At 36.9% G+C, this 13,626-nt stretch overlaps 1 protein-coding gene across 9 annotated transcripts in view; it reads left to right on the forward strand.

Moving 5' to 3' along the window:
- Positions 1-13,626, forward strand: part of MPP7 (MAGUK p55 scaffold protein 7) — a 356,856-nt gene that overhangs the window by 274,901 nt on the left and 68,329 nt on the right. For 6 of the 9 annotated variants that reach the window (XM_059711505.1, XM_059711486.1, XM_059711532.1 and 3 more), the window contains one exon: positions 8,394-8,432. The exons of the other annotated variants lie outside the window; for them this stretch is intronic. In XM_059711505.1, the coding sequence (XP_059567488.1) occupies positions 8,394-8,432 (39 nt within the window). The remainder of the gene's footprint in view (positions 1-8,393; positions 8,433-13,626) is intronic. 9 annotated transcript variants of the gene reach the window in all.

A 13,626-nucleotide genomic window follows, 5' to 3' on the forward strand; every position in this document is an offset into this window, starting at 1 on the left:
CATGGAAATTGTACATTAAAAGGCAAAATGAAAAAAATAAATGGTCCTGGAATTTTACACCAACATCTGTTTTTAGTATTGTTGCATTTTTCACATCTCCTGTTATTTCTGTCAGTTTGTAGAAGCTTATAGCCCAGGAATTACATCATTAGAGAGCCAAACTACAGTCAGTATAAATCTCCCAAGCAAGCAAATACTTCAAGTGCAGCACTGATTCAAAAGCCTGCTTGTTCTTGCTCTGCTAAGTCTGGGCAGAAAGAAAAAAAAAAACTTGTAGAATGTCACATGTATTGTGACATCAGAAACTTAAAGTTGAACTAGAACGATGCCTTATTTTAAAGTGTGATGAATTTTCACTGACAACTCACCCAGTTGAAAGGACCTTTGAGACATCCATCTCACTTGCTCTGTGAGAAGTTTAAATTTGGGGCTGCACATTTCTAATATATCTGATGCATATGGGATAAAATATGTATAACTTAAAAATGAAATTAATGTGATTCTCTTTGAATCTGAATCCATACTCAAATTAGTACAATTTGATATAATTACAAAGTTTCATTTATTTAAAAATGTTGATAAATATTTCTTTGAAGAAGTATGTAAGTTGAATAGGTTGTCTTTATAGTACATTTCCCAAACTGGTTTCAGTATAGATGTGCACGAATGGGAGGTGGGGTGTGTGTGTGTGTGTGTGTGTGTGTTTAAACAATAATTGTAATGGAGGCTTTTTCTGTGTTAATTTGTGTAAATTTTTATATTAATACTTCAGTATTTGAATTTGAGAAATATTTATTTAAGGATTTATTTTTACTGAAATGTCCTCATTTGGATGTTTTAGTATTTTTCTCTCTTTTTTTGCCTCTTTAATATTATTTAAAAATATTTACTGATCCTCCTTTAACCCTTTCTTCCTTATGTTTTTTTTCTTTTCTTTATCTCTTTCCTATTTTTATTTTTTACTAAACTCTGATTCACTGAGAAAGGCATTGTTTATTCTCATATATGAATGTTATTTTGAATAGAAATAAATCTGGTCAATATTATCTCAGTTAAATCACCAGTGTATAATATATATGGCCATGTTTCGAGACAGTATATTTTTTATGAACACTAAATAGAAAGCTAATAACTTTATTCTAAAATAATTAAAACTCAATTTTTATGAGCATTTTTAGTTATTAATAGATATTTCCAAATTGCCTTCAGTGAGATTGTACTAGGTAACAATACCATCCACAGTGTATGACCATCATTCATTCATTCATTCATTCAAATGGCTTGCCGTTGGCCAAGTGGGGCAGAGGGTACATGATGTGTCCCTCTGCAATTCCCAGGCCCTTACAATCTTAGCATCTTCGTTGTTTCTTTTCTTTCCTGTCTCATCTTCTTTAGCATGAATAAATACAGTGTTTCAGAACAGTGTCTGATACAATTCACATAAAATCCACTGTTTTAAAGTGTACCACTAGTAGTTTTCAGTACACTTACAAGGTTATGCAACCATCACCATTATTTAGTTCCAGAACATTTTCACCACCCCCAAAAGAAACCCCATTAGCAGTCACTTCCCATGATTTCCTGCCTCTAGTCTAGCCCGTGGCAAACAATCTATTTCCTGCCTCTAGGAATTTGCCTATCCTTGACATTTCATATAGATGGAATCATATAACATATGACCTTTTATAACTGACTTTTTTCATTTAGCGTAATGGGTTCAAGGTTCATTCATATTGTGGCATGGGTCAGTACTTAATTTCTTTTTATGGCTGAACAATATTCCAGTGTATGGCTGTATCACACTTAGTTTAACCATTCCTCAGTTAATGGGCATTTGGGTTGTTGTAAATAACCCAATAGCCACCTTTAGGCTATTAGGAACAATGCTGCTATGAACATTCATGTTGAGCTTTTTTGTAAGGACACATGCTTTAATTTCTCATGGGAATATATCTACGATGCCCTATCAAAGTTACGCGTGGTAACTGTATGTTTAACTTTTTGAGAAATTGCCAAACTGTTTTCCATAGCAACCGCACCATGTCATATTTCATCAGCAATGTGTGAGGGTTCCAGCTTCTCCACATCCCTGTCAACACTTGTTATTGTTTGTCTTTTTTATTATAGCCATCAGCATGGGCATGAAGTGGGATCTTACTGTGTGTGTGTTTTTTTACTTTATTTTTATTGGTGACACTATTGCAGATGTCCCTATTTTGCCCACCTCCACCCAGCCCTCTCTCCTTTCCCTCTGGCCATCACCACACTGTTGTCTGTGTCTATGGGTTATGCATATGTGTTCTTTGGCTAATCTTCATTTGAAATTTTTGTTGTTGTTGTATGAGAAACCCTTAAACTCAAAAGTTATGCAATACTCATGGTACTGGTTTTGAACATTTTTAAAGGCATTTAAAAGCACTTTGTTTTGTAACCTGTGTATTTGATAGTGATATAACTAAATTTTGTAAAGGCCATATGACTCAACACTTCCTGCACTTCAACATTTGGCACTTAAATATTTGGAATAGGACATTCATGTCATCATGCCCTAGGTTAAATTATAGAATAAGGCTATGAAGAAAAACAAAGATGATATAAAATCTTTTATTTTTATAACTCTGAATAATAATTCATGAAATAGGCTTTAAGAAAAGTGTACAATTTAATACAAAATGTCTAAAAGAATAATTTTGTCATGTTGGTGTTTACACATTTATGAAAAACTATTAATATTGATAAAAATTGTATAAGTGCACTTAAAACCTAGGACGATATTGTTAAGCATTGAATTTAGAATAATGACTTCTGTCAGGTAATAGTATATATCAAATTGGGCAGTTAACACTTTTCACAAAGTGGTTGCTTGTATTACTATGATTTTACTCTTTATTTGATTTCACAGTGTATCGTTATAACTAAAGTTTGCATGGAGAAAAAGTTCATAGATGAGGGCTCTGGAACTATAGGGGTTCAGTTGATGTCAACATAGAAGTGAAAAAGGACTAGAGAATCCTAGTCCTAGTATTTTTTATTTAGATTTGTTCCGGAGTGCTGGATCCTAGCTCCATGATAAATAAAATCTGGAACTGAGATAATGCCAATTTTAACACTACCATCCTTATGCAAAGCTCTTAAGTGTGGGTGATGTTCATCTTTGCTGCTTGGTTATTTCCTCTCCTTATCTAATACATACCCAGAAAACAGGCTTCGCAAACAAATTTGCCTTTTAAAAATGAAACATACTAGTACCTAACTAAAAACTAAAACTTAAACTCTTAAACATTCCTAAACCTTAGAAACTTGATATAGGGACTCATCTTCCCTTCCTCTTCTTCTTGTTTTATTATTTTTTTATTTTTTGAAGAATTGCTTATTTAACAAAGAAATTATTAATAGAATTTTGTGTTCCCTTCTTCCCTCCTTCATCTAATGCTAGGCTCACACCAGTAGATTTATATTAGTAATAGAGACAGAAGAACAGACCCACAACTCCGATAGGTTTTCTTTGATATGACCAACTTTTAGAATATTATATGAAAGACACAGGTTAAGTGTTTTGGAAATGAACAACAGTGTATCTTATGTCTTATGTAGCATATAGGAGTGGTTTTCATCACAAACTTGGCAGCTTGCAATTCATGTGTCGATATAAAGTATTCTGATTTTCTGCTAAAAGCTTATATTTATAATTCAGTTGCATTTATAAAGCAGTATTATAGCACCTAATCTTTAAAAAGAAATATGATTTTTTTGACTACTTGAAATATTTGTTTCCATTCTATTGAAATTGAAGTATTAAGTTAAGAATAGTCTTCCTAATAGCATAAATATTAATTGAACTTTAACTTCAATAGGCTGTAATTTACATTTAAATCCAGTTTATATGGTATTCAGAAAAGGCTCTTATTCATATAGTTTATTTTACAGCAGACCATTCAGATATGATATTTATAGTGCTTAGCTTTCTTTTTTTGTTATCAAGATATAAATATCTGAAAATTTCTAGCACTGATTGAATATCAATTATAATTTTTTCTTTTACAAAATAGCTCTTATAGAATTCTTGTAACTTAAAAGAACAAAATGTACACCTTTTTGCCTTCTAAAGATGGTAAAAGCACACAAAATATTTTATTTTAGAATTTGTTTTAACCAATTGTGATCGTTACCATGTGGGTAAAAAAGATCTTTTACCCAGCCAAAAGGCCATTCAAAAAGAGTATAGCCGAGTTCATTCAAAGACAAGCATTTTGTGGATTAAAGATCACAATTTACCAACAACCAAATTTAAACACTGACTAAACGAATGAGTTCACTCTATGTGGAACCAATATCCTGGAAGGCCAAGTATTTGCAAATAATACATATAACATTACTCTACAGGTTGTTAATACAACTTTCAAGTTGAGTAAGCTCCTTCCTCCTAGCATCTTAATGTTTATTTAGTGTGTTCACCCATAAACTTAATTCATAAATTAAAAATTAAATCAGAAATTAACAAATAGAGTAGATGGCTTATGTTCTTATATTAAACTTTTATGTGTAAAACATTGTCAAACATTTTCTTAATATTGGTGTGATTTTTTGTAGCAGAAACATGTGGGGTTTTAGAAAATAGTAGAAGTATTTTTTTCCCCTAATACTAACTGATACTCTTTGGAGATGCCAATGTTTAGTTTGTGTGGAAAGAGGTGCAGATTAACTGAGCTGTTAATTGCATGTCTGATTACTTAATGTCATGAGATTGAGATGAAGGCCTTGCTAATTGTATTGCTCACTTTTTGTCTCAGTAAACTGTGTTCTTACATATATGAATATGTTGCTTGTAAAGCACTACCAGGGGATGTGCTTTTAGCTTCTCCGTATGAAGGATTCTAGGTCGTACTGTCTCTTGCCTTTTGTCTGGGGATCCTATGCCATGCAGGTTAAGAGTTGATTAAGGTTAGGGGTCTGGTCAGTGGTCATGGATTATTGCAGACTTGTAGGGGAGATTGCAGTGCAGGGAGATACGGGAGTATAAGAAAGCCATACCTAGGGTGGTGAGTTAACTTTGCCCCTGTCACACCTACATAGACACCATTTCCCTACTTGTCCAGGATATCAGACATGTCTCCTTCAGAGTAATGTCCAGCAGCTTGGGAAAGCTCTCCTGCCCTGTCTTGCACGAAATATTTTTCACGAGAGCTTTTCCACTCCATTCTCTGAAGAGAACAAAATTGTTCTTTGTGACCTGTTGGCCTTTCTTTGCCTTTTATAATTTTACCATCCTGCTCTTCAGTGCTTGAAGATGTAGAGAGTGGATTCCTGACGAGGCTGGGGAGAGAAGCTGGCCCAGCCCCACCCTCCTGTCAGGAGAAACATGTGAGAGGTTGAAGCTGCCGGGTTTGGGGGGCAAGAGGCTGGCCTGGTGGCAGGCAGTGGGAGTAGACAGGAAACTTAAAAGAAATGTATTTCCCTTGATTTCTCCCCCATCTCTATTTTCCAGCTTGAAGTTGAAGAAATTAAAAGGCAATTTTGATGTGATAGTATTGCATGGTGATTGAAAACTCAAGTCTAGAGCCAAACTGCATGTGCCCAAATCCCAGTTTTGCCACTTCTAAGACCTTCGTTTCTCTATATCTCTGATTCTGTAAAATGGGGAAAATAGTATTTGCCTCATAGAGTTGTTGGAGAATTAAATAAGTTTATGCATTTAATGTATACAGAAAAGTGCTTTACCATAGTAAGAATCATGCCAGCATCCCAACTCTCTTCCAAGATCAACCTTTTGTGTAGTTTCCCTCTTTGTTCAAATCGGTAAGTGTAAGGAAATGTTCATTTGCTTTTCCTACGGGATATCTGGTAATGTCCAAAGATACTTTGTATTGGAGATACGCATGTGTGTTTTATTAAGCTAAATACCATTGTCTTCCTACTTAAGTATTACATGGAGGAAATACTCTTTTTGAGGATTTGTGCAGTATATTCGTGACCTTTTCTTAGAATGTGAAATACACATATACTATATGTAATGTAAATTAGAGATGTTTATTTTTATTGTGAGTTAAGTGTTTTAATTTTGGGGTTGTGTGTGTGTGTCTATGACATGACTTTTATCACCTGCTGTACATGGCACTGGTTCTTTAATCAATCTATCCTATTGTTCCTGTCAGAAAATATACTATTTAACAGTCTACTTTACGGCAGAGTGTTTGGGGTTGAGATTAATCAATTTTAAGCACCGCTTGGATTATTTTCATCATGCCTACTTGCTTGGCTTGGCTAACCCATACCACATTGTTTATTGCTTGTTTTCTAATAATTTGCTTAGATACACCTTGCTTTTCAGAGCTACTAAGAAATGAGTATGAGTGAGCTCACAATGTGGGCACCTCATAATATGAACCTGAATAATAATGGTTTGCTTGTCACTTTGCTAATACTGTTCAAATAGAACCAGTACAGTTTGAGGACGCATAGGTATTTGAAAGTAAAAATAACATGGTACACACTTTCTCCTCAGTGTTTTCTTTGACTGCCAATCTATAGTTTGGAGACAGAAGGGAGCAGAGAACTGTTATGATCAATCCCAGTCGCTCTGTAAGGTCATGTAGCAAAATATGTTCTACCTTGACTTGAGGTTAGATTTTGCTTCTGTTAAGTTGCCAGCTCTTTTTTCTACCTTTACCTCAAGGTGAGTCTCCTAAGTCAAACTTGACTCTTAAATTACTTACTGTCCTATTAGTAATTTAAGAATTGTTCAGGATTACTTTTAAAAATACCTTTCATCAAAGTATATGGACAGAATGAATATAAAAGGTTCTGCTTGACTCATTTTACATGTGTAATAAGTTGATAATTGTTAGACTATTATTCAGTTTATAAGATATTTAAACACTTTAGGGGAAAATTGGTTATATCTAAAATGTTTGGGTTTGTGTGTTTTTTTGTGTGTGTGTTTTTGCTATTTTTATCATGAAATATCTTCAGTGTTGAACAGACAGATTAGTTTACAGACAGAACTCTTCTATGAAAAATAAATATGATCCCCTTATTGAGGGCATTAGTTTGCAAAAATGCTGACTTTTTTACTTGACCTTTTCCCCTGGAGGTGTATTAGTAAGCCATATAAAGGCTTTATGTTTTCACTGCTTAAGTATGTACATTCTGTTTGGACCAAGACTATAGTGCAGTCTAAAATGTGCTTTCTCATAAATTCTATTTATTTGTTGACAAATAATTTAAAATATTTACAGTACAATTGTTTTTTTCCTTTGGCCCTTCTAAGATGAGGAAACAGTTGAGTGTGGTAGGTGGATTTTTTTCCCCCCTTGGTTGTAGTGTCTTTCTACTTTAATTGTATTTTCTGCATATTTAATCATTTTCTTTCTCATTTTCCTTTGTGCTTCTCAGAGGAAATTAAAGGTACATGTATAAAAGCTTCCCTGCATAGCCTAGTAATTTTATTTAGTATACATATGTGTTGGGGTTAAATTAAATATAGTAAGATAAGCAGTTTATAGAAGATTATTGTACATTCAAACTTCCAGCTTAACATTACAGTATGAAAAGTCATGCTTTGACTTTGTTTTAGAAAGGAATGTACTTTTTTTTTGCTTCCTATAGCAGAAATACAGAAAGTTATTTCACATACAGTACATTGTTTTCTTCTCTGTCTGAGGTCTCAGATAAAGGTGAATGAAAAAAACAATGTTATTTAAATATATTGAAAGATTTATTTTAACGTAAGGATGTGGGGAGAATCTTTTCACCTACTTGATTTCTGCACAAGCTGTACTGTTAGTTCTAGAAGTATACTGTTGTGAAGATTAGAAGTTTTTAAGACATAAATAACCCAGTATTTAATTCCTAGAAATAATAGCACATTGTTTATTTTTAAATGTTTTCATCTGTTCATTTTTAAACCAAAATAAATATAGGAATATTATGCCTTTATTTCTTTCCAGCACAGAATCTCTTCTTATCAAAAGAAAGGCTGTACCTTAACCTTAATCTTGCTGTCTAATCCCGTGAGCCAAATAAGTGCTATGTTTTACGTATTAGCAAAGAGCCTGATTTACAAAAATAAATTTACTTGGGGGATCAAATGTTGTCATTCCCTTAACTGTGAAAGTTACAAACATTTCAGGCAAGTCTTTTATAATTTTCTTGGAACTGCAACAAGGAACCTCTGAAGGTTGAAAAGGAGTTGCATGATGTTTTGAAATGCTACTTTAAACTTAAATATAAAACAAAATGTTTTATGTTTAAGAGTGGCATTGTGAGGGCTGTTCTCTGCTGTGCTTCACATAATTGTTTTAAATAATTTATTTTTTTGCATCTGTGGCTGGGCTTCTAACTTCTGCTTTATTTCTTGGCTTTTGTTCTGTATGCTTTTACACTCCATCCAGAAGATGCTGACTATGCTGGTAACAACAGTGGAACCTATCTAGGTGAGCAATTGGACATGGAAGAGGATGTCTTTCTTTCTGTTGCTTTCTTCAAAACTATTATTTTTATCCTAAATTAGCATATTTGCATTAGCATGGCCTGATAATTAGTGGGGGGTAGCATGAACCCTTATATTAAACAGGCTCAATGGGTTGGACACAAAGGGATTCATAGTGTACTTTGATTAATATTCAAGAAGCTTTCCAGATGTCATATTTTTGTAAACCATTACATTTTTTTTTTGAGAGGGGACGTAAAAGCATATATTTGTGCTAAGTAGTTTTACTCCATTAACAGTATCTGGACTTTGCTAAATAATCTCGTTAGCTGTGAATTATTCAAAGTTTCTAAGCAACTTATATCTTTTTAAATATCTTTTTAGTTATGTGTTCTAATGATTTATTATTCCCTTAACAACCCCCCCCCCCAATAACCATTGAATGAGCAGCTCCAAATATTAAGCTTCATGATTAACTTGCTCATCTGTATTGGAAGGAAAAATGTCCAGTTTAGAGATGCTAAGGAGGGGGTAAGGAGGTAGTTGGGGAGTGATTAACTGGGAACTTACATGCAGATATGCATTATTCATGGATACAGAGAGTAGGGTGGTGAAGGTCTGAGAGGAGGGAGTCAATGGGGAAAATAACCCACAAGCGAAGGCAACATCTATGATACTTTCAGGATAAAGATAAATAAATTTTTAAATCCCCTAAAAAATAGAGATGCTAAGGAATATTATAAACAAAAGCCAAGATTTTTAAATTGTTAAAGGCGTCTGAATTGTCTTCATCTACATATCACTTCACACCTTTCCCACCCTTGCCATGTATCGGCACACTTGTCAGTCCTCTGCTTTCAGTTGTAAGAGGTAATAGTGTAAAAACACAGATTTAGCCCTAGCTGGTTTTGCTCAGTGGATGGAACATTGACCTGTGGACTGAGGGGTCCCGGGTTCGATTGTGATCAAGAGCACATGCCTGGGTTGTGGGCTCAACCCCCAGTAGGGGCCATTCAGGAGGCAGCCTATCAATGATTCTTTCTCATCATTGATGTTTCTCTCTCTCCCTTTCCCTTCCTCTCTGAAATCAATAAAAATATATTAAAAAACACAGATTTAGAGAGAACTACTTCAAGCTCATTTGCAAATTAATATTTATGTACAGTTGACACTTGAACAACATGGATTTGAACTACCTGGGTTCCACTTACATGTGGATATTTTCAATAAATATATAATCAGCCCTGAATCCCCGGGCTTCCCATCCACAGATTCAATCATCCATGGATCAAAAACAGTATTTTCCATTTAATGTTTGGAGTAGGCAGATGTGTATGCATTGTTCTATGCCATCTAATCTAATAATAGACAAACATGGTAATTGACTGTACCTTGGCTACGCCTCCCATTGGCTAATCAGCACGATATGCAAATTAACAAAGATGGCAACTAATTTGCATACCGCAGGCAGATCCCGCTGTGCCACCCGCCCCAGTGCAGGATCCAGGATTGCTGTGTCTTGGGTGGGGCAGGCAGGGTGAGTGGCAGCACGATCTGAGAGGCCGGCCGCCCCAGCGTGGGATCCAGGCCTGCGGTGTCTTGGGCGGGGTGGGTGGGGCGGGCGGCAGCGAGATCCCCAGCTGCTGCCTGCCCCAGCGCGGGATCTGCGGGATCCGGGCCTGCCATCTGCAACCAGGGGAGACAGGGCAGACACTGCGGGATTGGGCGTGCCATCTGCCACCCGGGGAGCAGGCCTACGCCAGCAGGTGGTTATCTCCCGAGGGGTCCCAGACTGTGAGAGGGCACAGGTTGGGCTGAGGGAACCCCCTCCCCTGCCAGTGCACAAATTTTTGTGCACGGGGCTTCTAGTCTATATATATAAAAGACTAATATGCAAAGTGTCCCCTCGAGAGTTCCACCGGGAGACCAGGAGTTTGATCACTTGCTATGACGTGCACTGACCACCAGGCACTGAACGAAGGAAGGCCCCGATTGTCCCTGATCACTGGCCAAGCCTAGGGACCCTACCTGTGTACGAATTTCATGCACCAGGCCTCTAGTTTTATATAAGTGACTCAATCATCTACAACATTTGCTATCCATGTGTGGGAGGGTTCCTGGAACCAATCCATTATGAATACTGAGGGACAACTGAGTTTGGGGGGAGTCAAAAATTACACATGGATTTTTGGCTGAGCAGGGGTCGATGCCCCTAACCTCCATGTTCACGGGTCAGCTGCATATGATAATATCTCTTGGTTATTGTCAAAATGTGCCAGATAATATATTTTGTATTTAATATATATTATCTCTAATACTGTGAGATTGGTGGTATTTTATCCACTTTATAGAAAGGAAACAGAAAGATTGAAGGATTTACCTAAGGACCTAAAGACAGTAAATGGTGCATTGTAGTTTCAGATCCACATCTGTGTAACTATAATACTCTAGCTTTTAAAATATGCTGCCCTCACCCAGCTGGCATGGTTCTGTGGTTGAGCATGGACCTATGAACCAGGAGATCACGGTTCGATGCCTGGGTTGCATGCACGATCCCCAGTGTGGGGCATGCAGGAGGCAGCTGATCAATGATTCTCTCTCATTGATGTTCCTCCCTTTCTCTCTGAAATCAATAAAAATATATTTTAAAATATATATATGCTGCCCTCTAGTTCATTCTACAAAACAAAAACCCATGCAAAAAAATATAGAATATTGCGATTTTTAGCTTAGAAATACTATAGTTTACTAAGACAGAATTCAATGATCAGAGTTAAGCTTTCATTAATTCTTTACTCATTGCAGAACAATGCAGTGTGCCAGATATTCTGTATAATGACTAACACCTCCCCTAACATCTTCAGAAACCGTAATAGCTTAACACAGCAAGCATTTATTATTTTCCCAATTTTGTGGTTAGCTGGGTTGTTCCAGTTATTGGCTTGGTGGATCTTTGCAGTCTGGTAGTTTGGAGTCTATTGGCCTGGGGGGCGGGGGAGGCACAGTGGTGCAGCTGGGTGAACCTGTTTCTGTTTCCTGTCATTGTTTACCCTCCAGTAAGCTAGCCATTCTAGTGGCCTTCCAGAGTGCAACAGAGATAGCAGCCCTGGTATGGAAGTGCTGTTGAAGCCTCTGCTCACATCACATCAGGTCCCTTGGCCAAAACAGTCTAAGGGCCAAGCCAGAGTCCATGTGGGAGGCCACCTGAGGGTTGGGTCCTGGGAGAGGTGAGTGGACAACCATTACTGCAAGCTACTACTTCTCACAGTAGAGAGAGGGGTGCTCAGTCTTCTCACTTTAAGGGCTGTGTACTCTTGTCAATTAGATGATGTATGTCTATCTATTGGAATAACTATGGCATAAAGCTTATCTGATGAGTGTCACATAAAATGGCATAACTCACAGGGAGAGGTGATCATCTCAGCCTACGGCCAACGAGGGACTCACTCCCATGAGAGATGACGTTAAAACGTCTCCATGGATTGGCTGGAATTATAGTGCAGCAGAGGATGAAGGCAGAAACAGTAGCATGGAAGTGTCACGCTGTCATCTTCCCAGCCCTGTCATCTACATATCACCTAAACTTAAATATGCCTTGTGCTCTCAACAGTCATCTCTCTCCATCTACTGCTCCTGCCTTCATCCTCTGCTGCACTATAATTCCAGCCAATCCATGGAGTCGTTTTAACATTATCTCTCATGGGAGTGAGTCCCTGGCTGCCTTAGGCTGAGATGATCACCTCTCCCTGTGAATTATGGCATTTTATGTGACACTCATCAGATAAAGTCTTATGCCATAGTTATTCCAATGGATAGGCATACACCGTCTAATTGACAAGAGTACACAGCTAAGAAAGAAGTATTAGTGTTGACAGAATACAAGATTTTTCTATCTATCTAGCTTCCATAGGGTTTTGAAATTGCAAGCCCTAATTATATTGTATAGCTATCCTCTCCATTCAACTCCTGGTCTTAAAAATAGTAGTTATCCTTCCCCTGCCTTACTGTGCCCAAGGGAAAACATGGCAAATGTGTTTAATATATGTGCATGATGGCCTCACTTCTTTCTGGTCTAAATACTTGTTCTGACACATTATGCGCCTAGAAGTTGGTTTAGCTGCTGCAAAGGCAGGGAATATAATACAGTAAGGTGCCTAGGAAGAGAATCCTACAATGAAAAGATTTTTTAAAAGAATATGTGATAATAGAATGCATAAACTAATAGTGTTTCTGATAAAAGTTTCTTCTTTTGAGGAAACACTTCAACTAATGACCCCCAAACAATTTGAACTGATTTCTTTTGCAGAATAAACAAGTTTGATTGTATTCTCTGGTTATTTTAATATATATTATTATTAAAACTATATTATAGGCCTCGCTTGTTTTCCTCAGTGGATAGAGCATTGGCCTGTGGACTGAAGGGTCCCGGGTTCGATTTCAGCCAAGGGCACATGCCCGGGTTGTGGGCTTGATCCCCAGTAGGGGACATGCAGGAGGCAGCCGATCGATGATTCTCTCTCATCATTGATGCTTCTCTCTCTCCCTCTCCCTACCTCTCTAAAATCAATAAAAATATATTTAAACAACAACAACAAAAACCTATATTACAGTAGGTCCCCCCCATCTTATTCGTGGTTTCCTTTCTATAGTTTCAGTTACCTGCTGTCAACCACAGTCTGAAAATATTAAATGAAAACTTCCGGAAACAATTCATAAGTCTTAAATTGTTTACCTTTCTGATAGTGTGGTGAAGCTTGCACCATCCTATTCTGTCCCACCTGGGATATGAATCATCCCTTTGTCTGCTGTCTCCATGCTGTTTATACTACCTGCTCATTAGTCACTTAGCCATTTCAGTTATCAGACCCACTGTTGCTGTATTGCAGTGCTTGTTTTCAAGTAACTTACTTTAATTATTAATGGCCCTGAAGTGCAAGGGTAGTGATGCTGGCAATTCGGATATGCCAAAGAGAAGCTATAAAGTGCTTCATTAAGGGCAGGTGAACATGCTCAACTTAATAAGGAAAAAAATATTGTATGCTGAGGTTGCTAAGATCTATGGTAAGAACAAATCTATCGTGAGATTGCGAAGAAAGAAAAATTTGTGCTAGTTTTGCTGTTACACATCAAACTTTACCAAAGCTACAGGCAATAGTGCATGATAAGTCCTTAGTTAAGGTGGAAAAGGCACAGAAACA

This window comes from Myotis daubentonii, chromosome 1, assembly GCF_963259705.1.
Source record: "Myotis daubentonii chromosome 1, mMyoDau2.1, whole genome shotgun sequence".
Lineage (NCBI taxonomy): Eukaryota > Metazoa > Chordata > Mammalia > Chiroptera > Vespertilionidae > Myotis > Myotis daubentonii.